This window comes from Gracilinanus agilis, chromosome 3 (genome assembly GCF_016433145.1).
Source record: "Gracilinanus agilis isolate LMUSP501 chromosome 3, AgileGrace, whole genome shotgun sequence".
NCBI lineage: Eukaryota > Metazoa > Chordata > Mammalia > Didelphimorphia > Didelphidae > Gracilinanus > Gracilinanus agilis.
The window spans coordinates 368,880,141-368,906,681 of NC_058132.1; the positions used below are offsets into that span (position 1 = coordinate 368,880,141).

Below are 26,541 nucleotides of genomic sequence, written 5' to 3' on the forward strand. Positions count from 1 at the left end.
GTGAAGACATGCTGATGATGGCCAGGATGTTGGGTGGTACTAGGCTCCCTGCAGGTTGTAGAGGCCAAGTGTCCCCTCCTTCCTATTTTTATTTTCTTCAGATGTGATTGGCTCTCTTTTGTTATAGATCAGAAACAACCAACTCACCAGTCAAATTCATGTCATCAATGCATGTGAATTGTCACATAAATAAAAGGATGAGAAAGAAGAACAAGAAAGAAGAACAAGAATCCATGTTAAGTAAAGAGCTATATTAGCAAAAATAACCTTGTTTGCAACAACAGCTAGAGAAATTGCTTTTAAAATAAAAGTGCTAGAAGCTATTTCTCCCCAAGGACTAATAATGTAAAAAATGTTCTAGTCATGGTAAATTTTTTCCTAGTGATTGGGTAAGACTCAGAAACCTATAAAAATGTATGTCTATTGTGGGAAGCCAATAAGAGAATAGATAAAAATATGAGACTCCTCTTTTGACCCCTTTTGTGATCCTTGTGATTTCTTGTTGAAAAGTATTGTGACCTGACTGAAAAGCTTTAAGTTCCTATCAAACCTGAATCTAAAGGGTTAACACTGTTAACACAGCAAGGAATGCTGCTGCCTATTATAGCCAAGGCCAAGATACTCCCCAACTTGGCTTTCAGATAAGAACCTAGTCAAAATTCAGCCTTGGCCTTGGTCTATTCTGAAGCCAATGTTTTGTGTTTTGATGTGACATAATTTGTAACTTCTGCGCATCTGCAAAGTTTCAGGGAGGTTCTTTTGTGTGAAATGAGTCTTGAAATATATATAATAAACTCCATGCTCCTGGAGCCAGAGCTGGAAGCATGAAGTAAAAGACATTTCCCTTGTCCTGTCCTTATTTCCTCATCAACTAAACTGTCATCAGATTATCAGAGATGATAAAGAGATCTCCGCAATTGGCACCCAAACAGGGACCTTGGATCCCTGGATTCAGGTAAATATTTACCCTCCCCCTCAGACAACTTCCCACAGTCTGTATCTTGCACAACTGGAACAGTGCTAATAGCGATCTGACTCTTGTCTCTCCTTGTTAAGTAGAAAAAAAAAATCTCTTTGGCTTATGTGAATGATCTCCATCTGATTCACTGTCAAGGAGAACCATGGAATAAAGTTGATTACATTATGGGTCTCTCTTTTTGAACCCATTATAAATATCAAAACATGTTATCTACCTGCAAATAAGGAGCACTGAAATCCACTGCCAAGTATAGAGAATTAAGTTGGGGCATTCGACAGTGTTGATCATCATTAGGAAATCTCATCATTTTGTAGATTTGAATCAGATTTGGCACTCTCACCCCATCACAACCCTTTGCTCCTCTAAAGAGAGGATGGAACCACAAACTCCAAAACCTCCCTTTGAGGAGGTAGCCCAAGACAGACAATTCTTCATTTCCCATCTGACTTCAATACTTTAGGACTTCTTTGATGTCTCCACTCTCCCTCTGCAAAAGTTGTTTGGTCATTTTAGTCATGTTTGATTCTTCCTGACCCCATTTGGGGTTTTCTAGGGAAAGATACAGGAGTAGTTTGCTATTTCCTTCTCCAGTTCACTTTACAGATAAGAAAACTAAGTCAAATGGGGCAAAGTGACTTGACCAAGGTTACACCTCTAGTAAATGTCTGAGGCCAGATTTAAACTCAAGAAGATGAGTTCTCCTGATTCCAGGCCTGGCACTCTACTCACTGTTTCATCTACCCTGCAGCAGTACCTTTCCCTTAACTCTTTTTAGTTTTCTTTTGAATATTATCTTCCCCATTAGACTGGAAACTCCTTGAAAGGAGAGATTGACTTTTGTCTTTGTAATTATATTTTCACCATTTAATACAGTGCCCGGCACATAGTAGAAGCTTAATAAACATTTATTGACTGCAATAGAGAGGTGATGAAGTCAGAGTATAGACTAAGATATAAATATACATACATATATTTGTGTGTGTGTGTGTGTGTGTGTGTGTGTTAGACACCAGCAATGCAGGATTTATTTTGTTTGACTATACATGTTTATAATAGATTTAATTTTCTTGCTTTCTCACTGTAGGGGAGGATCAATGGGGATAGAAAGTAAGGGAGAGAATGAGAAGTGAGAGGAAAAGAATGAGTCCCTGAAAAGAAAAGAAAAGAAAATTGAAATTTTAAAAAGGAAAGAATAATATCTGAGTTGGGATCTGAAAAGTTTAGTCTATCTGAAAAGGAATCTTCTCTGCAACATTCCATCCAACATTCATTCAAAGGCCTCCATTGGAGGAGAACCCATTGCCATCTGGGAACAAACAAAACAATTTTTCAAGGTTAGTCCTTTAAAGACTTGAAAATACTTATCACATTCCTCCTAACTTTTCCATTCTTCTGGTTTATGTTTAGACCCTAGCCCTTCAACCAATCCTCAAATAATAAGATTTCGAATCCCTTCACTATCTTGTTTACAAATGAGGAAATTGAGACCCAGAAAATCCCAAATTTCTATCAAGGCTTAACTCAAGGACACCTTCTATGGGAAGTCTCTTTTGACTCCCCTAATTAAAAGACTTTTCTCTCCTTCTTCAAAACATCTTGTATTTTTGTGTCCCAAATCCTACCCCAATCCCAAGAGAATGAAAGGTCCTTGAGGGTAGAGACTCTTTAAAAAATTTTTAATTAAAAAAAATTTTTAATTTTTTAATTTTTTTTAAATTTTAAAATGTACATGGTTTGCACATAGGAGGTGCTTAATAAATTCTTGTTCAATCAATAAATGGATATCTATCACTGCATTTTAGTATTATTTTAATGGCTTTATTCTTTACTGACATAGTAACTGATCATTGTTTTTTAGCTTAACCAGGCATCTCTAAAGTCCCTGCTGTATGTAATGCACTGCACAAAACGCCATGGGGATCTGTAGACATAAAAATTTCTTATCTGAGGAAGTTTAACATTTGTGCAAGGCAACAGAGAAAGATATAGATGTGAAAAACATGAAAATTGTAGGCAAGTTCACTTAGAAGAAGCAATGCCAATGACAAATTTCCACAGATCCAGCAAGAAAGGGAAAGACGTTGTATGTTGCAAGGCAGCAATAGCAGAATAGTCAAAAGACACCTGTGCTAACATCATTCTGATTTTGTGAAACAACCTGAAGGCTCAAAACACAGCTGCCACAACCATTGTGGCATCCTGTCTTCAAGGATAGGCTTGAACTTGACCTTGCTTTCACACATTCCAGCCCCTAAGATTCAATTTGAATCACTGTAACCAGGAGGCTCCATGCAGACTATGGAGTCATATTCAAGCCCATGACAGGAAATACTAATTTTTCTCCAAAAGAATTTTCTCTGCCATGAGAAGTTTCAAGGATTTTATTGACAAGGCTATTAACACTGAATGAAGAATTGGGGTTACAAAGAGCCCAGCTTTTGAGACAAAAATCCACTATTTGACAAAAACTGCTGGGAAAATTGGAAAACAGTATGGGAGAGACTGAGTCTGGATCAACATTTCACACCCTACACCAAGATAAACTCAGAATGGGTGAATGACTTTAATATAATGAAGGAAACTATAAGTAAATTGGGTGAACGTGGAAGAGTATACCTGTCAGATCTATGGGAAAGGAAAGAATTTAAGACCAAGCAAGAGAGAAAATATCACAAAATGTAAAATGAATAATTTTGGTTACATTAAATTAAATAGGTTTTGTATAAACAAAACCAATGCAATCAAAATTAGAAGGGAAGTAATAAACTGGGAGAACATTTTTATAAAAAAAACTCCCTGACAGAGCTCTAATTACTCACATTTATAAGGAGCTAAATCAATTGTACAAAAAAAAAGCAAGGCATTCCCCAATTGTTAAATGGGTAAGGGACATGAATAGGCAATTTTCAAATAAAGAAATTAAAACTGGGGGCAGATGGGTAGCTCAGTGGATTGAGAGCCAGTACTGGAAACAGGAAGACTTGTGCTCAGATCTGACTTAACCACTTCCTAGCTGTGTGACCTTGTGTAAATCACTTAACCTCAATTACCTAACCCTTACCACTCTTTTGTCTTAGAACCAATCAATTCGGAGAGGGCAAGGGTTTAAATAAAAGAAATTAAGGATAGAAATGAAGAAAGAGTGCATTCTAGTTATTGGAATGGCCAATAAAAATACTCAGCACTGTTTGATGGAGTGTCTTGTTAGAGGAACAATATCAATATCATGGGATAGCAAAGCAGGGGAGGGAGTTGTGAAGATAAGGGGTAAGGTATAAGAAGCCTGGGAAGACAGAAGGGAATAAGGCTGAGAAAAGCTTTGAATGCCAAACAGAGGATTTTATATTCAGCCATAGCTGTGATATTGAGCCACTGGACTTTATTAAATTATTTGGGGGGAAGGGGATTTGATCAGTTCTACACTTTATGAAGACTAAATTAACAGCTTAGTTGGGGGAGTTCTTGAGTAGAGAAGAGACTTGAGGCAACCAGCAGGCTCTTACAGTAGTAAAGAAATGAAGTGTTAAGGCCCTGCCCCAGGGTAGTACCAGAGTCAGAGGAGATAGGGGAACACATTGCAAGTAACATCACCAGGACTTGGCAAAAGATTAGATATTGGGAAATGATTAAGAAAGCATGATTATTTCACATTCAGTCTTGAATTGGGAGGAGGAAATATTTATACACGATAAGAAGAAAAACACAAATCATGAGAGAAGAAAAAAATAAAAGCAAGTCCCTCAAATGAATATATTCTTTATATACTATATATATACACTATAACCTTCAAAAAGTACATAAGGTGGGGGCAGCTGGGTAGCTCAGTGGATTGAGAGTCAGGCCTAGAGACGGGAGGTCCTAGGTTCAAATCTGGCCTCAGACACTTCCCAGCTGTGTGAACCTGGGCAAGTCACTTGACCCCCATTGCCAACCCTTACCACTCTTCCACCTATAAGCCAATACACAGAAGCTAAGGGTTTAAAAAAAAAGTACATAAGGTGAATTAGGGTTCATTTAGAGATTATATGACAAATTGGAAGAAGATTTGGGTTCAAGTCCTACCCTTGACATTTATCAGCTATGTGGCTATGGAAAATCATTTATTTTCCTAAATCTAGTTGAGTGCAGCTAAGTGGTACAATGGATAGAATGCAGAACCAGGAGTCAGGAAGCTATAAGTTCAAATCCTGCCTTAGACATTTACCACTGCATGGTTTGGGGTAAGTTACTTAACCCACTTTTCCTCAGTTCTTATTTGTAAAATTATCTAGAGAAGGAAATGGCAAGCTACTCTAGTATCTTTGCCAAGAAAACCCCAAATGGGGTCAGACACAACTGAAAATTACTAAATAACAACAACAAACCTCAATTTCCCCATTTGTAAACTAGGGATAATGATATATGTACTGATCTCTCAGAGTTGTGAAGAAAATACTTTATAAAAGAAAAAAATTAAGAATGAAATAGAAATCCTGAAGATCAAAGGAGAGTTACCAAAGCTCAAGGTGTTTTTTTTTAAATTTAACTAATAAATAAAAGTATGAGCTTTCTCCTAAAAAACCAATAAGATAGGTAAACCACTGACAAATATGATTTTTAAAAAGAAAGAAGGAAACCAAATCACCAGTATCAAAAATGAAGAGTGAACTTTCAATCAACGAAAAGGAAATAAAAAGCAGGAGTTATTTTGCCCAACTATATCCCAATAAAATTGACAACTAAGTAGATGAGTACTTCTAAAAACATAAATAGTATAGATTAAAAGAGCAGGAAATAGGATACTTAAAAAGCCATTTCTTAGAAAAAATAAATAAATTGAACAAGCCACAAATGAGCTCCCTAATAAACAAACATTAAAGATTGGATGAACTTACAAATAAATTTTACCAAACATTTAAAGATTAATTAAACCTAATAATACATAAACAATTTTTAAATAAATAAAAAAGGAGTCCTAGCAAATTCCGTTAAGACAAATTTCATCTTAAGACTTAATAGGAAGAGTCAAAACAGGAAAAGAAAACAGGAAGAATGTCTTTAATGAATATTAATGAAAAATGAAATAAAATATTAACAAGGAGATTACAGCACAAGATCACAAAGATCATACAATATTACCATGCTAAATTTATGGAAGGAATTCAGGGTTAGTTCACATCTAGGAAGACTATGACCATAACTGGTCATATCTATAACAAAAATAATAAAAATCATATGACCATCTCAATAGATGAAGAAAAAGTTTTTTTTTATGAAATCCAATACCCATTTCCATTAAAAATTTTAGAACATATAGAAATAAGTAGAGCTTTCATTAAAATAAGTAGTTATCTCTTTAAAACCATCAGTAAGTCTTATCTGTAATGGGGATAAACTAGAAGCTCTTCTAATAAGATTGAAACTGAAACAAAACATGTTTATTACCAACCCTTATTCAATATTGTACCAGAAATACTGGTTCTAGAATTAGGACCCCCAAAAAAAGAAATTAAAGGAATAAGAATAAGCAATGAGGAAACAAAATTATCATGTTCTGCAGATGATATGATGGTTTACCTAGAGTACCTGGGAGAGTCAACTGAAAAAAATAATCAAAGCAATTAGCAAGTTCAGCTAAGTTATGGGGTATAAAATAAATACACAAATCATCTGCATTTCTATATATTACCAACAAAACCCAGCAAAAAGAGCTAGAAAGAGAAATTCCATTTAAAATAACTTCGACCTCTACAAAATGTTTGGGAATCCACATGCCAAGACATGTAAAAACTGCATGAAATTAATTAAAAAACTCTCATCACAGAATTGAAGATACATCTAAATAACTGGAGGAATATTAATTGCTCATGGGTAGACAGAGCCAAAAATAGCAAAAGTGGCAGTACTACACAATTAGTTTATTTATTCAGGACCATGCCAATCAAATTATCCAGAGAATCATTTTATAAAGCTAGAAAAAAATAACTAAATTTATCCAAAGGTACAAAAGGTCAAGAATTTCAAGGAAATCAATGAAAAAATGGGAAAGAAGGGAACCTGGCAATAACATCTCAGATTATACTACAAAGCTGTAATCATCAAAATAATTTGATACTTGTTAAGATATATGGAGTTGCTAAGGGGAAAGATTAGGTACACAATATATACAAGCAAATGAACATAAGTAACATTTGATTGACCAAAGGATCCTAGCTCCTGGGGTAAGAATTCAATATTTGTCAAAAACTGTTGTGAAAATTGGAAAGCAGTCCAGCAAAAACCAGGCATAGACCAACATCTCACATTATTATATCAAAATATGTTCAAAATGGGTATATGATTTAGGAAAAAGGGGTAATATCATAAGCAAATTATTGGAACATGTGACAATTAAATTAAGTCTATACTGCCCATCTTTAGATTTAATCACCAAAGGTAAGAGCACCTTCCAATTCTGGGAGGTCCTAACCTAGAGAGAGTAATGAATCAGAATCAACTGACTGCCCCCTAGGCTTTCTATTAGAAAGCCTCTATTGTGATTGGAGACACAGGCTAGGGGAAGGCACTGGAAGTGATGCATATGTGACCCCTTTAAAAAGAGGGAGTTGAGTGAGTGACTCTTCTTCTGATTTGGTGAAGGGGACTGGAGTGAGCTTTGCTGGTTAGTGACCAAGACTTCCACGTGGTGAGTTTAAAGACTGAGTCTTCCTGAACTTCTATTAAGAAATTTCTTTTTATAGACTCTGTGAATGAAGTTTGCTCCATTCACCTCCAGGCCTCAGGCCCTTTAACCCTTGGCTGAGAATTAAGATCTACCTGGAGTAATTAGTGGGATAGATTCTTATTTCCTTACTTCCTCTCTCTCTCTTCTCATGTAAATAAATTTCCATAAAAGTCAATTTTGATTTGATATTATTCTTAATTGAGGATTAATAATAGTTCGATCCTCTGGTGACCATCTTTAATATATTGAACCCATAAAACCTCTTTTTCACCCTTACAAACAGAGAATAAATTACTGGTTAGATTTATAGATAAGAGAAGACTTTAAGATTAGACAAAATCAAACAAGAGATAGAAAGCTCACATGCCAAGATGGTGTAATCCTCAGCAACTCTGGCCTACCATGAGAATCTTCTCCAACCAAGATTAAAATATTGCCACAAAACAAATACAGGAGTCAAAGAACCAATAAGGAGCAGAATGAAACAACTTTCAAGGAAAGAAAAACCCAAAATGTAGGCAATGAACATCTAGGGCACTGGAGTAAGAGGGGAGCAGACCTAGCAAGAAGCTGTAGCAAGGAGAGAAGATCAAGCAAAGATGAACACCCCACCACCCCATATCTGCTGTCTGAGGTTCAGAAAAGTATGCCTGAGCCAATATCCAGGTCCTGAGACCCTGCCTGAGCAAATAAGCCAACCCATACCCCTTGAAAATTCAAACCTGTGGAGAAGTCCAGAGCCCCAGCCCAGGGAATTCTAGTCTGGGCTTGGGACAAGGACTTAATTCACACTTTGGGGTGGATGATAGTACTAAGTTTTGATCTTTTTGCCTAATGCTATCAGCATCTCAAGGGTCAACCATATCAGTAGGGGGAGGAGCCTCTCAGAGCTCTCAGCACTCAGAATCCCACATCATCCCCCCAATACTACCTATAAACAGGTAAGAAAAATGAGCAAACAACAAAAAAGCACCTAACTCTAAAGAATTTTTATAGAGACAAAGACCAAGGTACAGACATAGAAGGGGACAGTAAAAACAAAGGAAACACACTCAAAGTCCAAAAGAAAAATATGGATTGAACACAGATTCTGGAAGAACTCAAGAAGGACTTCAAAAACAAATTAAGAGAAGCAGAGTAAAAGTGGGAACGAGAAATGAAAGTGATGCAAGGAGAAATAAAAGTGATGCAAGGAAAAAGGAAAGTGACGCAAGAAGAAAGGAAAATAATGCAAGAAGAAATGGGTCATTTGAAAAAGGAGAACCAAAAATGGACAGAGGAAAATCAAGCCTTAAAAATCAGAACTGACCATCGAGAAACTAATGATTTTATGAGAAATCAAGAAACAATAAAGCAGAATCAAAGAAATGAAAAAATAGAGGAAAACATGAAATATCTTATTGAAAAAAACAGTTGACCTAGAAAATAGATCTAGGAGAGACAATTTGAGAATTATTGGACTACCTGAAAGCTATGATCAAGAAAAAACCTTGGATATCATATTACAAGAAATTATCAAAGATAACTGCCCATAGATTCTCAAACAAGAAAATATAACTGAAGTTGAAAGAATGCACAGATCACCTCCAGAAAGAAATCCTCAAATGACAACTTCCAGGAATATAATAGCTAAATTCAAGGGCCACCAAGAAAAGGAAAAATATTTCAAGCAGCCAGAAAGAAACCATTCAAATACCATGGAGCTAAAATCAGGATCACACAGGATCTAGCAACTTCTACATTAAAGAATCAAAAGGCATGAAATATGATATTTAGGAAGGCAAATGGTCTGGGTTTACAACCCAGAGTCATCTATCCAGCAAAACTGAGTATATTCTTTCAGGGATGGAAATGGGCATTCAATAAGATAAAAGATTTCCAAGCATTCCTGAGAAATAATCCAGACCTAACAAAAAATCTGAAGTCTAAACATGAGACACAAGAGAAGCCCAAAAAGGTAAATAAGAAACAGAAAATTATAGGGACTCATTAAGTTCAAAATGTTTATAAGTCTACATGGAAAGAGGATTTCTGTAATTCTCAAAAATTACCCTTAGTAGTAAAGAAGATAGAAGGAATTTATTCAGAAAGAAAGTGGAGAAGTAAGCTGACTATGATGATATTTTGCATATGTAAATATGATGATATTGGAAATTTTGTATGTATGATATGATATATATGCATAGGAATGATACGTAAAAAATCAATCAAGGGCTGAAAGAGAAGGTTGCACTAAGAGAAAAGGGAAGGGAGAGAGAGAATGCAGTAAATTATATAACATAAAGAGGCACAAAAAATCATTATAGAGAGGAGAGGATGAGTGGTAACAGGCAATGCTTAAACTTTATTCTCATTGTCTCATTGGCTCAGTGAGGGTAAAATGAGTATACCAAGTGGGGTATAGAATTCTATCTTACCCTATTCAGTGAGGTATAGAATTCTATCTTACTCCACAGAGAAGTAGAGGAAAATAAGATAAGGGAAGAGGGAGGTAATTGGAGAGAGGGGGAATTTGAGGGGAGTGACAAAAAGCAAAATGCTGGTGAGGAAGAACAGAGAGAAAGGGAAGAGAACATGATCTAAAGGGGATAGTAGGATGAAGGGCAATACATAGGTGTTAATCATAACTCCGAATGTTAATGGGATGAACTCACCCATTAAACAGATGTGGACAACAGAATGGATTAAAAACCAGAATCCTACTATATATTGTCTACAAGGAACACATTTGAAGCAGGGTGCCACACACAGATTCAAGGTAAAGGCTAGAGAAGAATTTATTATACTTTATCTAAAGTAAAAAAAAGCAGGAGTAGCAATCATTCTACCAGACAAAGCTAAAGTAGAAAATGATCTGATTAAAAGAGATAAGGAAGGAAATTACATTCTGTTAAGGGGTACTATAAACAGTGAAGTAATATCATTACTAAACATTCATGCACCAAATGGCATGACATCCAGATTCATAAAGGAAAAATTAAAGGAGCTCAAGGAAGAAATAGACAGTAAGACCATTTTACTGGGGGATTTCAACCTTCCCATTTCAGAACTAGATAAATCAAACCAAAAAATAAATAAGAAAGAAGTAAGGGAAATTTAATGAAATGCTAGAAAAAATAGTTAATAGATATCTGGAGAAAACTGAACAGGAATACCTTCAGGAATATACCTTCTTCTCAGCAGTACACAGTACATATACAAAGATCAACCATGTACTAGGACATAGAAATATTGCAAACAAATGCAGAAAAGCAGAAATAATAAATGCAACATTTTCAGATCATATAAATAAAAATTATAATTAGCAAGGGTTCATGGAAAAGCAAATTTAAAATTAATTGGAAACTAAATAATTTAATTATTCAAAACTGGTGAGTCAAAAAGAAATCATAGAAACAATTACAGACTTCATTAAAGAGAATGAAAATTAGGAGTCATCATATCAAAACTGATGAGATACAATCAAAGCAGTACTGAGGGGAAATTTTATATCTCTGAGTGCCTATAGCAACAAAATAGAGAGGGAGGAGATAAATGAATGAACCTTGCAACTTAAAAAATTAGAAAAAAAATAAATTAAAACTCTCCAGATAAAAACTAAATTGGAAATCCTGAAAATTAAAGGAGAAAATAAAACTGAAAGTAAAAGAACTATTGAACTAATAAATAAAATTAGGAGCTGGTACTTTGAAAAAAAAACAAATAAACTAGATAAAATACTGGTTAATCTAATAAAAAAAGAAAGAAGATAATCAAATTAATAATATCAAGGATTAAAAGGGTGATCTTGTCTCTAATGAAGAGGAAATTAAGGTAATTATTATCAGCTATTTTGCCCAATTATATGGCAGTAAATATTACAATCTAGGTAAAATGGATGAATATTTACAAAAACATAAATTGCATAGATTAACAAAAGTGGAAATAGATTATTTAAATAATCCCATCTCAGAAAAAGAAATTGAATAAGCCATCAAGTAACTTCCTAAGAAAAAATCCCCAGGGCCAGATGGATTCACAAGTGAATTCTATCAAACATTTAAAAAATAACAAATCCCAATGATATGCATACTATTTGACAAAATAAGCAAAGAAGGAGTTTTACCGAACCCCTTTTATGACACAAATATGGTACTGACTCCAAAGCCAGGCAGACCAGAAACAGAGAAAGAAAACTACGGACCAATCTCCTTAATGAACATGCAAAAATCTTAAATAGAAAACTAGCAAAAAAGACTCTAACAAGTTATCCCAAGAATTATTCACTAGGAACAGTGGGATTTATAACAGAAATGCAAGGGTGGTTTAATATTACGGAAACCATCCACATAATTGGCCATATCAATAATCAAAGCAACAGAAATCACATGATTATCTCAGTAGATGCAGAAAAAGCCTTTGACAAAATACAACACCTATTCCTATTGAAAACACTAGAAAGTATAGGAATAGAGGAGTTCTTCTGACAAATAATAAACAGTATATATTTAAAACCATCAGTAAGTATCATCTGTAATAGGGACAAGTTAGAAGGCTTCCCAATAAAAACAGGAGTGAAGCAAGGACGGTCATTATCACCTCGATTATTTAATATTGTACTAGAAATTCTAGGAGTAGCAATTAGAGAAAAAAACAAAATTGAAGGGATTAAAGTAGGCAACGAGGAAACTAAACTATCACTCTGAAGATGATATGATGGTCTACTTAAAGAATCCTAGAAAATCAACTAAAAGTCTAGTGGAAATAATTTAAAACTTTAGCAAAGTTGCAGGGTTTAAGATAAACCTACATAAATCATCCTCATTTCTAATTATTTCCAACAAAAATCAGCAGCAGGAGCTAGAAAGAGAAACTCCATTTAAAATCACTCTAGACAATATAAAATATTTAGGAATCTAGTTGCCAAGACAAATACAGGAATGATATGAACACAACTACAAAACACTTTTCACACAATTAAAACTAGATCTAAATAACTGGAAAATATTAATTGTTCATGGGTAGGGCAAGCTAAGGTAATAAAAAAAGTATAGGAAAAATTACATTTAGATCCTATACCAAGATAAATTCAAAATGGGTAAAAGATATAATTATATAAAGTGAAATCATAAATAAATTAGGTGAGCATAGAATAGCATAACTGTCAGATCTGTGGGAAAGGAAGGAATTTAAGATCAAGCAAGAGATAGAGAATCCCAAATTCTCTCCTTCCTTCCCTTCCTTCCCCCATCACTGAGATGGTATACACTTTTATATTTATATTTTACATGTACAATCATAAAAAACACTTTCCCATATCAATTATTTTATGGAATAAAATGGAACACAAAAAATGAAGGAAGAAAGACATAGAGTATGTTTTGGTCTGGATTCAGATTCCTTAACTTCCTTCTCTGGAAGCAGGTGGCATATTTCATGGAGTCCTTTGGCATTGACTTGGATCATTGTATTGTTGAAAATATCTAACTTATTCACAGTTTTTCATTGTACAGTATTGCTGTTACTGTGTATAATATTCTCCTGGTTCAGTTTACTTCACTTTGCATCAGTTCATTTAAACGTTTCCAGGATTTTCTGAAATTTCCTTGTTCATCATTTGTTTTAAAACCCTTAACTTCTGTGTATTGGCTCCTTGGTGGAAGAGTGGTAAGGGTGGTCAATGGGGGTCAAGAGACTTGCACACAGCTGGGAAGTATCTGAGGCCAGATTTGAACCTAGGACCTCCTGTCTCTAGGTCTGGTTCTCAATCCACTGAGCTACCCAGCTGCCCCTTCATCATTTCTTACAGCATTTTACTTATATACCAGAAATTATGCAGACAGTCCCCAATTGATGAATATCCTTTCACTTTCTAATTCTTTGCCAACACTAAAAAAGCTGCTATAAATTTTTAAACACACACAAATATACATATATACATATAAGTGTATATGTATTGTAACGATTAAAAATGATAAAGGCTGATATTGTGAGAGAAAATAATATTTTAATTGCCATAGCCATGTTGATAAAGTATATAATTAAACCACGTGCCTGATAAAAGCTCTTCAAAGATATCACCAGTGCCCATCCTTGCTACGTAGCCAAAAAGAGGCTGTCTCCAGCCCACCCTCCGAATTTAAGCTATGCTATTTATTGGTTCCTGTTGTCTGACATTATCACATCAGAAACCGGAAAACCCATTGTATCACGGGGAATGTAGTCTCAAAGTTCCCCACATGTCCACAGGAAGTTTGTAATATACTTTTAAATGGCACCTCCCTGAATTCCAAACACACATTTCCCCCTGAGATCCGGCAAAAAAAAAAAGGGTTGGCCCTTTTTTATTCGCTGGATCTGTAAACATAGTCAACTTCTAAATGGCAGGAATTTGGGGATAAAAGAAATGGATAAAACTAGCCTCACTGACAAAAAGCCAATTTTGGGGGCAGTCCCCTATTGGCATAAGAGTGTACATTCAAAACACATGCATTCAACTCATTCAACTCTCCATAGTTCAAATCAACTGCACCCCAAAGTTCAATTTTGATCTTCATGGTGTCTTCACCAAACAGATTTGTTGTCTGGATTCTGGGGAGATGGCAAAATCCTTATCCTGAAATTACTCTCAAAAGAATTTAAACTTTACATTATAGATTATAAAACATACATTTCCTTCTAAGAATTATACATTTCCCCCTGAAATTACTCCTAAAAGAGTTAAATGTGCATATATTTTTACATTATTGAATTGTAAAAACTTACAAACACACAGTGTGTGTGTGTGTGTGTGTGTGTGTGTGTGTGTGTGTGTGTGTGTGTGTAACACATATAGGTCATTGTCCTTTTTAAAAAATCTCTTTGAGATGCAGCACTAATAATGGTATTGTTGGTCAAAGAATATACAAAGGGTATATATAGTAGTATAGCCCTTTGGTCAAAGATACAAATTGCACTCCAAAATGGTTTAATCAGTTCACAACTTCCCCAAGAGTGCATTAATATCTCAATTTTGCCGCATCCCTTCCAATTTTTGTCACTCCCACCCCAGTGTGATAGACCTTTCCTACCAATTTTCTAAGTTGTGTTGGAATAAAAAACTGTTGCTCCAGAATTTGTTTTAAGGCATTGTATCAAAGTTGTTTGGAGGATAATTTGGTGGAAATCAGGCAAAGTAGAAATTTGTTTTGCATCTGTTAATAATAGGATGTGTTTTTCTTGCCTTCTCATTGAGTGGGGAGTAGGGTAAAGGGAAGGAGAAAATTTGGAACTGAAAAAAAGGAAGTAAAAAATCTCTGTGTTAAGAAAGAAAGTTACCTCAAACTACGTGAAAGAGGATAGGTGGTTTGATCATCGTCATATAGCTATTCTGTATCAGAAATGAGATTTGAACCCCAGTTTTACTGACTTCAAGGCTGACCAACCTTCTATCCACTATGCCATAACATTTTTTCCCTATCTTATCTAATAACAGGAATTGTATTTAAAAATCTAGGGCAGCTTATATCTATCACTGAGCATCAAAGAAGGCAAATTATTTTAGTGCCATCTTATGGAAAATACAATTAGGAAAGTAAAACTCAGCAATGGTAGGGGTGGGGGAAGAGAAGGAACCGCAATATAAGAGTCTACTCTTTCCCAAAGATTTCCCAAAGAAAACTAACTCTGGGTATCCATTTTGGGGGGATTTCCCATGTTACTATTTCTATCCATTAGCATGGAGACTTAAGAGTTAACTATCTTATCAAGTGCAGGTGAGCAAAATGGAATCCATTTGATCTGAAAATGAATTAGGCCATGGTAGTTCCCTTGGTCCAAGGATAAATGCCATGGAAATTAAAGAAAATAGTTCTAATGTCATAAAACAGCACAGGTCACTGATAGGGCAAAATGATTACTACCATCATTATTAATATTACTTTGCATTTAGATAGCTCCTTTCCTCTGAAAAATTCATTTTTATTCCAAGCCATTGCTTATGGATCTCTTTAGCCCTTCAGATTCCTGGGGTACATAGTTCTCATGTAGAAGAAATGTGCAGTCAGGTGGGGAGCGAGCAATTAACCTTTAAGCTTAACTAAAGATTTCTTTCTTCAAGTAACCTAGTAATACACTAGCCTTTAAAATAATGACTATTTTTAAGTCCTTTTCTGAGTGGATACTGACATAAATTTTAAAGTCAAAAACACAACTTTTAAGTACTGAACTAGTATTTAAGGAAAATAATTCTAAGCAAAAATTGTATCATATCATTACACATGTACAAGACATTGACAAATGTAAGTACTTTTTCTAAACACCCCCGCCAAAGACAATAATGAAATGTGTAGTATACTGCAAATAAAGCAATAATAGGATAATCCATGGGAATGGGCAAATTAACATATAGGAAGAGGGTGAAGATCAAAACATTTTTATTAATTTGACTCAGCAAATCATCATTTCATAATTCTTTGCATGTTATCAGGCCTATTAGACTATGAGTTCCTCAATAACAGGGATTTCTTTTCAGGACTTTCTTTGAATTTCCACTACTTAACATGATGTCTGGGACATAGTAAATGCCAGCTGACTGACTGACCTGAAGGCAAGAAGCCTTCCCTTATCCTTCCTTAATGCTAGTGCCTTCTCTTTCTGGGATTCTAATCCAGTGATACTGGCCCCTTTGCTGTTTCATGAACAAGACACTCATCTCTCAGCTCTGGGGTTTTTTTTCTCTGATTGTCCTCCATGCCTAGAATATTCTCTTTCCTCAACTCTGCCAACTGACTTCCCTGGATTCCTTTGAGTCCCCACTAAAATCTCTTCTTCTACAAAAAGCCTTTCCCAAATCTCTTGATTCTAATAGCTTCTCAATTAATTATTTTCTATTTATTCTGTATAAAGCTTGCTTATATATAGCTATATGTTGTCTCCCCCATTAGATTGTGAGCTCCTTGAGAGTGGAGGCTATCTTTGGTATCTTTTTCTATTCTATATAGCAGGGGTCAGCAACCTTTCTGGCTGTGAGAGCCATAAACGCCACATTTTTTAAAATGTAATTTCGTGAGAGCCATACAGTGCTCACAGTGCGCGCTCCTGTAACAGTGCCTGAAAAAAATTTTTTATGGCTTCTGCAGAAAGATCCATATCTGGCCCTCAAAAGAGCCAGATATGGCTCGAGAGCCATACGTTGCCGACCCCTGCTATATAGTATCTGGAACATAGTAGATTCTTAATAAATGTCTATTGACTGATATTATATCCTGCCATTGGAGTCACTTATATTTTAAAAATTAATTTATTGATTGATTTAGAATATTTTTCCATTGTTACATGATCCATGTCCTCTCCCTCCTCTCTTCCCTCCCCACTCACAGAGCTGACAAGCACACTTCCATTGGCTTATACATGCATTATTACTCAAAACCTATTTCCATGTTATTCATATTTGTAATACGGTAATCTTTTAAAATCAAAATCCCCAATCATATCCTCACAGAACCAAAATCACTTCCTTTTAAGGAAAAAGTAGTATGGGCATATTCTTCTTTGATTCCTCTGAAAATTTCCTCTGAAGTGAGGGAAGAAAAGCATAGGCTATACAAGAACACTGAAATCCCAATGGATTTACTTGTCATTGTGGTACAGAGCCTTGGATGTGGAGTCCCAAGACCTCATTTAGAATCTCAGCTCACGTCTTTTCTATTTACATGAGCCTAAATAAGGATTTCCACTCTCTAGCTCTCTGTTTCCTAGTCTATAAAATTACGGTATTAGATCAAATAATCTCTTAAGTCCTTCATAGCTCTAAATCTATTCTCCTATCTTATGATTCATGAATCCAAAAGAGATACAACAACCTGACTCCCCGTGCCCTTTACTCTCTCCCCGTGCCCTTTACTCTCTAACCAGAGTTGACATTGAAGTAAGTTAGCAATCCAACATAAACTCTGTACTTGATGCTTGCTTGATTCTGGCAGATGTGTCGTTACTCTAATGGATCATTCTTCCAAAGTCTGGCAAAAAGAGTGACTGCAAGTTATAGAGAATGGAGCATAGTAATTTAAGGTTTTCTCACACAAAAAAAATCATTATTTGTTTAAAGAGCAATCAGCTGGAAATTACCAAAATGTAGGTTCAAATCCCACTTCGGCTGCCCTGTAGCTCCATGATTTTGGGTGACTCACTTGACCTCTCTCTGCCTCAGTTTCCTTATCTGAAAAATAGGTGGGTGGGATTCCAAGGTTTCTAAGGTCTTTTCTAATTCTAATTCCATGATACAGTGTCCCAAATCTGTGAGGGAAATTAAAAAAATTTAAATCATAGAATAATAGCATCACAATATTTTAGACCTAGAAGGGACCTTAGAATTCAGAAGTCATGTACTCAAATGTTCTCTAACATCAGGAATGGAACATAATTTTATTTCTCCTTATCTCTTAAGGCTGTGAGAGCTCAGTGGGTCAGTTGTGAATTTAAGTATTTTATCTCTAGACAGTAAAATTTTGATTGAGAAACTCTCATCACATTGCAACTCTTCACTTCACAGACGAGGTAGCTTAAGTTAAAAGCCTTGTCCAGCCACTTATTGGCAAAACCAGGACTAGACTTAGGTCTCCAGACTCCTAGTCCAGTGCTCTTTTCATTAAATGCTAGCCTTTACATAATTGTGAAAAATATACAGATTAAAACTTTCATGTGACTTGAGGATAATTAATCTAGTATTATTTCTTTAAATTATATGAAAATGGAGGAATTATTCATTCATGAAAGCTCAGCAAAAATCAAACCACTTCCTCCTTGAAGTCCTCTATGAACACCCAGGTTTGTCATGATTTCTCCCCTACTCTAAGTGCTGACAACATCTATTATTAATCTAGCACCCACAATCTATCATTCTGAGTCACTGACATGATTTTCCTGAGGTCATAACACTAGTAAGTAAACAGAGATAAATTTCTAATTTATATCTTCTATTTAGTGAAGCTTCTATTAGGTCAAATTGCCTTATGATGCCCCTGTTCAATGAGTACTTAAATTGGGGATTGGGAAAAAGGAGAGGGTGGGAGAACAACTACCCAAAATTAGAGAAGATGGTGAAGATCCTGGATGAGAACACAAGTCCTTTGAATGTAGGCGGATTATAAAAATCATATGCCTGCAAAAATTCTGATAAACAATTTTCTTGAAATTCTTTCTGAAGTTAGACAAATGTAATCTAATGCTTACCAATGTTTTTCAAGTTTCATTTTCTTCCATACTGGACAATAAGTTGCCAGGGTCTTCTCAGCATGATTCTTAAATACATTTATTAATATGAAATAACACCAGGGAAAATCAAAATTAACCCATCAGAATAAAAAAGCATTAATTAAGCAAATGTTTGAATGAAATTAACATCTTCCAATTTTGCCACCCAGTGACTAATATTTTTTAAATCTGAGAACAGCTATTATGATAATCTTAACTGTGATGAACACTTTGTATGTTAATGTGGATGCAAATTATAATGGAGAAGACATTTCTTTTGTCACTTACCATTTGTTAATATCTACTTAATGCAAAGGCCTATCCCTTCCATGTCATCCTGTATATATTTGAGGATTTTACAGTGCAAACCTAATCAGAATTTTCAACCAAGATTATTTTTTTTACAAGGTGTGGAGAAAAAGGGTTCAACTTACCAGGAAATCTGCTGTGGAGGTTAGCATCACAGTTGTATCCATTGAACTGTGCAGTCCCAGGAAGGACTTTAATTGTTAGCAGGAATAGTAACCATGCTCGTTCCATTGCAAAACCTGGGAAAAAAAGGATTATCTTGTGAGCACATGCCTACCATATTTCACCTAGCTGGGTATTCAAATGATTGACTTCCCAAACATTGGTCCCACAGGTCACACCTCTATCATCAAAGTGAAGTACAAGGCTAAAGGATTATTAGGATAATTCAAGAAAAGGTTTTGGCCTGAAATACTCAGATAATGATCTTAATATTTAGTTTCACTTTTCCAGGAAGCCCTCCCTAAGCATTATGCAGTAAAGATCTAAAGAGGGATCACAGGAAAAGGGGCCTATTTAACAGTGAGAAGATGTATCATTTTGTATCAATATGATGGAAAGGAATGTAATTATCCAGCAGATTAGAGTGACATAGATTACCAGAGTAACTAATTATCTATATCTTCATCTCAGATTTACTTCTAAAAATCAAATCATAGAGACACTTCAACACACTTAATTATTTTAATTGTGGAGAGGGTTTTTTTAGCTCTGTTTTTGCCATTTGGATGATGGAAAAATGATCTTTTTAGACATTCTTAGATGATTAATAATTTTAGTTGGCCCTATATAAAAGTTTATTGTTTGATTATTCTTTTTTCAAGGAACTATGAAGAGGGGAGGAGAAGAGGATGGTAGTTTAGAATAGGAAAGTGGCCAGAAAATGCTTTGTGGAAAACCATTCTTTCTTTACCATCTGTTCACTGGCGAATACGAAGAACTATTATAGTTATGTGAACAATGAAGGCTAAAAGGAATTTGAGATTAAAACAAAACCAAAACATAACTGTGCTATGGATTGAACAAATATAATACAGAATCAATTTAATCCTTTAATAATATAGTGACAGTAGGTACTATCACTTTTAGATATCACTTAATATATTGTTATTTCTGGGTTCTAATGCAAACCTTTTTAATGCAGCTTCTAAAAGTTCTCTCTCTCAGAGACTAACTGGTGTAATGAGAAAATGATACCTCTAATTTTTTTCTACTACAGATTAAACTTCAAATGAAATATCTGTTTCCTGAGTACTTTTGCACAGGTAGTCTCTCTGGTCAGTCAATCCATAAGCATGTGTTTCTTAAATACTTTATTTTTTCCAATTACAAGTAAAATCAATTTTTAGCATGTGTTTTTTTTTGTATTTTTTTTAAACCCTTGTACTTCAGTGTATTGTCTCATAGGTGGAAGGTTGGTAAGGGTGGGCAATGGGGGTCAAGTGACTTGCCCAGGGTCACACAGCTGGGAAGTGGCTGAGGCCGGGTTTGAACCTAGGACCTCCCGCCTCTAGGCCTGACTCTCAATCCACTGAGCTACTCAGCTGCCCCCCTTAGCATGTGTTTTTGAAAAACTTTGGCTTCCAAATTCTCTTCTTTTTTCTCTCCTCACTCATTCCATGACAAGGCAAACAATTTGATATAGGGCACACATGTTGGCACACATGTATAATCATGCAAAACACATTTCCATATTAGCCACTTTGCAAAAGAAAATATTTTCAACCCAAAGTAAAAGAAAGTTTTTAAAAAGTTTACTTTGATCTGCGAACAGCCTCCATATGCTCTTTCTATGGAGGTAGATAGAATTATTCATGAGTCCTTCAAAATTGTTTTGCATCACTCTATTATTAAGAAAAGTTAATTGTTCAGTTAATCGTCAAACAATTTTGCTGTTATTGTGTACAATGTTCTGTTTCTACTCTTTTCGGTTTGTATCAGCTGGTGTAAGTCTTTCCAGGTTTGTGGTGGTACTCCAGACTTATTTTAATTTGCATTTCTCTAATCAATAGTGACTTAAAGCATTTTTTCATATTACTAAATATAGCTTTGATTTCTTCTTCTGAAAATTGATTTTTCACATCCTTTGACCATTTATCAAATGGAAAATGAATTGTATTCTTGTAAATTGCATTAAATTCCCTATATATTTAAGAAACAAGGCCTTGAGAGAATCTTGCTTGAAATTTTTTCCCTCTGGTATCTGCTCTTCTTCTAATCTTAATTGCATTGGTTCTATTTGTGCAATTTTTTAAATTTAATATAATCAAAATTATCTCTTTTATAGCCCATAACGTTCTCTTTCTCTTGGTTGGTCATAAATTCTTCCTCTATCCATAAAAATCTGACAGGTAAACTATTCCATGACTTTCCTAATTTGCTTGTGGTTTCACTCTTTATGACTAAATTATGTGCCTATTTTGTTCCTATCTTGATATATTGTGTGAGATGTTGGTCAATACCTAGTTTCTGCCAAATGACTACAATTATACTAGCATTTTTTGTCAAATTATGAGTTCCTGTCCTAAAACCTAGGATCTTTGTGTTTATCTAATATTATATTATTAGCATAATTACTTACTATGTATTATATGCCTATGAATCACTACTCTGTCTCTTAGTCAGTACAAAATTATTTTGATGATTACCATTTTGTAATATAGTTTGGGATCTGATACAGCTTAGGCCACCTTCCTTCACATTTTTTTTCATTCATTTACTTGATATCTTGACCTTTTGTTCTTCCAGATGAATTTTGTTATTATTTTTTCTAGCTCTATAAAATAATCTATCGTAGTTTGATTGGTATGGAACTGAATAATTAGTTAGGTAGAATTATCATTTATATTATATTGTCTCAGTCAACTAATGAGCAATTAACATTTTTCCAATTGTTCAGATCTGACTTAGTGTGAATAGTATTTTGTAACTGTGTTCATATAGTCCCTAGGTTTGTCTTGGCATGTAAACTCTGAAGTAGTTTATATTGTCTACAGTTATTTTAAATGGAATTCCTATTTTTATTTCTTGCTGCTGGGCATTGTTGATAATATTTAGGAATGCTAATGATCAATAGTCATTTATTAAGCATTTGTTCTATGCCAGGCACTGTTTTAAACATCAAAGATAGAAAGAATGATAAAACAGTCTCTGTTCTGGAGGAACTTACAATCTGATGGGGAAAGAAAATGTATAAACAACTATGTACAAATAAACTATAAGAAATTAAATTTAGGATTTGATTAAATATGATAATTCTAAAGTAATATTGTGGTTAACAATTTAAAATATCATAACTCAAATCAAAATGATTTTTAGTAGCTTTTATTTACAAAGAGGTAGAAAAAGTGAAAGTAGAGAAATGTAAGAAGAGGATAGAGAAAATGTCTAGCCCATCACACTAAATGTTGCTTTGGTGTCCGGTTCAGCCTCAGCAGGCCTCTGTAACCCTCAGCCAGAGGACCTAGTGGTGCTTTATGCAAGGGTTCTACCAATGTAGCCTCCTCCAGGAAAGGAAAGCCTCTCTGGAACTAATCTCTCCAGAAGCCAGGAAAGGAAGGCCAGCTACTCACTCACCTAAGACAGAGTCTAAAGGAGAAGATCCAGGAGGAGTCCTCCAAGAAGCAGTCCAAGAGTCAAAGTCAATGTCCAAGCCCAAGGTCAAGTCCAAAGCCACCTCCAAAAGCCAAGTTACCAGCCAAAAACATGGACAGGAAGTTCAGGACCTTTTATAGTCCTTTTTCTATGCCACTTCCTTTCCCTTCCTCCACTTTACAGGAACCAAATTGCAGTCTTTCAGTTTTCTTATCACTGCCCAGAGGGTGGTCAGTGGTCTCTGGAGTTGTTGCTCACTTTAGTAAATGACTTGCAAATTCTCTTACTTAGCATTAAATAGGGATGTTTAAGTTTTGGGTTGATTAATTTAAAAGTTGCTGATTGAGAGACAAAGAAAGTTTGTTTTACTCTTCACAAAGCTATCCACAGGATAAAGTTGAAATAACCAACAGAGGGAAGGTATTAAATGGGATCAGGAAAGGCTTCCTGTAGAAGGTAGAATTTTAGCTGGAACTTGAAGCCAAGGAAGCCAGGAGGCAGATATGAGTTATGAGTAAAGAGTTGCAGGCATTGAGGACAGCCACTGAAAATGCCAGGAGTCAGGAAATGGAGTGTTTGGAAGAAACATGGAAGGTGGACAGTGTCACTGGATAGAAGAGTACATAAAGAGACACATGATGATATTGTTCCTCCATGATTTTGAAGATCAATGTAGTCATGGGTTGATGTTGTGACTTGCACATGAATTGGATTTAAGTGAAGCACAATTATATAGAATCACCAGCCTCACTCTCCCTTCCAGAGTTATCAAATTCCAGAGGCAAGACAAAAGTCAGAATGATCAATGACAGCCTGAAATACAGTGGATGACTGTGGTATCTTGGATATCTAACCAAACTCTACGTGCTCCACAGTATCTGCTTTAGCTGCCTTCATGGCAATTGGAACAAATTGTTCTCTTTTATTCATTCTGTTGGGGAAAGTCTTCACATGCTCAGGGTAGACATCCCCCCTAATTCATTTATGCCACAGATGTTACAATTTCTTAAAGCCACTGGTGAGAATTGGTTAAAAGGTAGTCACCAAAGGTGGATGAGCAGCCCTGAAAAGAGCTTGGCCAACCCTTACACTGGAAGTGCTGGTCCTTGAACACTCTGCATGATATGTAAAAAGACTTCAGAGGAGAACAGGTTATAAAAGGCTTTGAATGCCAAATAAAATATATTTGATGCTGACATGATAGGGAGCTACTACAATTTGTTGAATGGAGAAGGTAAGTGACATTGTCATGGAAGTGGCATTGTCATACCTGAGCTTTAGGAAAATCATTTTGGTGGCTGAGTGGAGAATAGGCTGGAGTGAGGAGAGATTTGTGGCAGGCAGACTCACCAGCAGGCTCTTACAATAGTTCAGGCAGGAAGTTATAAGTTCCTCAATCAAGGTATTAGCAATGCCAGAGAAGAGAAGAGAGTATATGTCAGAGATGTTACAAAGGCAAAATTAATGGGTCTTAACAGATCAGATATGGGAAATGAGAGAAAATGAGGATGAAAATTTGCTTTCGTTTTGACATGTATAATTTAAGACATCTACAGTGCATACAGTTCAAGATGTCCAATAGGCATTTGGAGTTTCGAGACTGAAGCTCTGCAGAGAAGTTGGGGCAGGCGAGGTAGATTTGAGAATTATTAGTACAAAGATGTCTAACTTGCATTTCCTTTACCACCTTCACTTCTTTAGATAGAATGTCTAGTTATCTTACATGTGTCGCTCAGATGCCACCACCTCTTTCACAAATGGTTCTCTCACTTGTTAGTTCATTCTCCAACTTGAAATGAATGAGCACTTTACAATATTATTTCACGTGACTTTCACAGTAACCCTGGAAAGCAGATGCTACTATTATCCCCATTTTACAGATAAAGAAAATGAGTAGAGGTTGTTGTAGGCAAATTTATAAACTAAGATTTTAGACATTTAAGTAAGATAGCAGCCAGGCTGTCAGGCAAGACCTGAAGGTTCTGATGATGGAATAGTGGCTAGGAAGGAAGTCTAATTCTGGAGAGAGACTGATATGGCTGAGAAGTTAGATGCTTGTTTAACTGTCTCCAGTGAAGAGCCCAAGAAAGTGGAATTGTCACTTACAAGAAGCATCTATCCTGTGAGGAAGTTCAGGTTTGAGCATTGATCTTAGCTCTGAAGGGTGGGCCTTCAAGCTGGTTCAGTTCTCTGTCTTCATCTATTTGTGGATTAATTGCTGCAGATCCTGGAAAGCTGTGAGCATTGCTGGAATAGAAGTGGACCCCTGCTGTGAGACTCACATTCCTTTCTGACCTTACAGGCTGGATCTGTCAGCCTGAACTTAGAACAAGTGTAATTTTGTCCCACCTCCTTAGCCCTGAGCTTACCCATTAGAAATTAATTTAGTCTGTCCATTCCCTCAATACCTAACCCCTAAGCTTTAATAGTTTTCCTTTACTTCCTATGCCTTCCTCCAAACCCAAGAAATAACCCACAGAAAGATAGCCTTCAGCCCTTGTCTCTCCCCTGGGTAGGCTGACCAGTAAACTGCCAACTGTCATTCACCAACCAATGTGGTTTTACTCAACTCACACCAACCTGTCCACTTCATATTACTGTATATATGCATATACCTACTTACCTGTTTACAAATTATATCCTTCCTGTAGAAAGCAAGCTCCCTGTGGGCTAGCCTATTTCATTTTTCTTTGTATTCCTAGGGCCTTGCATACAGTTGACACTTAATTGTTAAATTGGATTGAAATTTTAAGTCTATTTTTGCTGTGCCTACATAACAAATAAAGTGGAAATTGTAAATAGCTACATCAGAGAGTGACTTCAAAGTGTTTTACTTTGTTTTGCTTTATTTTCATCTTGAATTATTGCTGAGAATTTGGGTATTCTAGCTATCTTGAAAAAGACCTCAATCTTTAGTTGACCAATCAAGTATTTAGCATTAGGAAGGAAATAAAAATTGCATCTGAATCAACATGACAGAATACAGAGTTTATAGACAGGAAAGTCACTTTGGAGAGGATGTGGGAAAAGAGAGTATGAGTTTACTTTCTAAAATAGATGAAAAAAGAATATTAATTCAACCACTGGTTCCTTCCAAAGCTTCTATAACACTCCCTACAGTAATATTTGGGCCAATATTTATATATCAATTTATCTATGTTCCATTAGGGCCAAAATGCCCACCCCATTGAACATCATTCATGAAGATCTCCTGGTCAATACCCTAAATCTCAGACAGACCTTAGGGCTCATTTAACTACCTTAATGAGCATCCAGTAAAAGAAAAATCCCAGAGAAGTCTCCCTAATCCACTATGACCTCTAGAGGACATTTATGGTCCCCAAAAGTTGGAGGAGCCCTGAAAAGACAGCTTGACTCTGAGTAGTAACAGGTCATGCCCTCCTTCATCCCCAGCACCCTCCCAACAGGGGTTACATTTAACTCCAGGAAACTATACACTTTGTAAAAAGTGAGATTTGGGAAATGTATAAAACTACATTTCCCGTGATCCAACATGGTCCAACTGGTTTCCGTTTCCGACGTCTTGACTCAGGGGAGCGCTTAAATCTCGTGGGTTAGGAGGGAGTGGTCTCTTTTGCCAGTAAGCTCTCTTTGGCGAGTAGGGCTTGGCTAGGAGGCAGTATGGAGGCGGCAGTTTTGAATGCTTACAAGCGCGTGGTCTAATGATTTTATCTATCAACATGGCTTTAATTAAAATACTAATATATATATTTATACAAGCATT

At 35.7% G+C, this 26,541-nt stretch overlaps 1 protein-coding gene across 1 annotated transcript in view; it reads right to left on the reverse strand.

Annotated features, from left to right (window-relative positions):
- The window catches only part of ZPLD1 (zona pellucida like domain containing 1), a 72,631-nt gene extending 53,198 nt beyond the window's left edge, over positions 1–19,433 (reverse strand). The window contains exon 1 of the mRNA XM_044666797.1: positions 19,328–19,433. Coding sequence (XP_044522732.1) covers positions 19,328–19,433 — 106 coding nt within the window. The remainder of the gene's footprint in view (positions 1–19,327) is intronic.
- Positions 19,434–26,541: the final 7,108 nt, after the last annotated feature.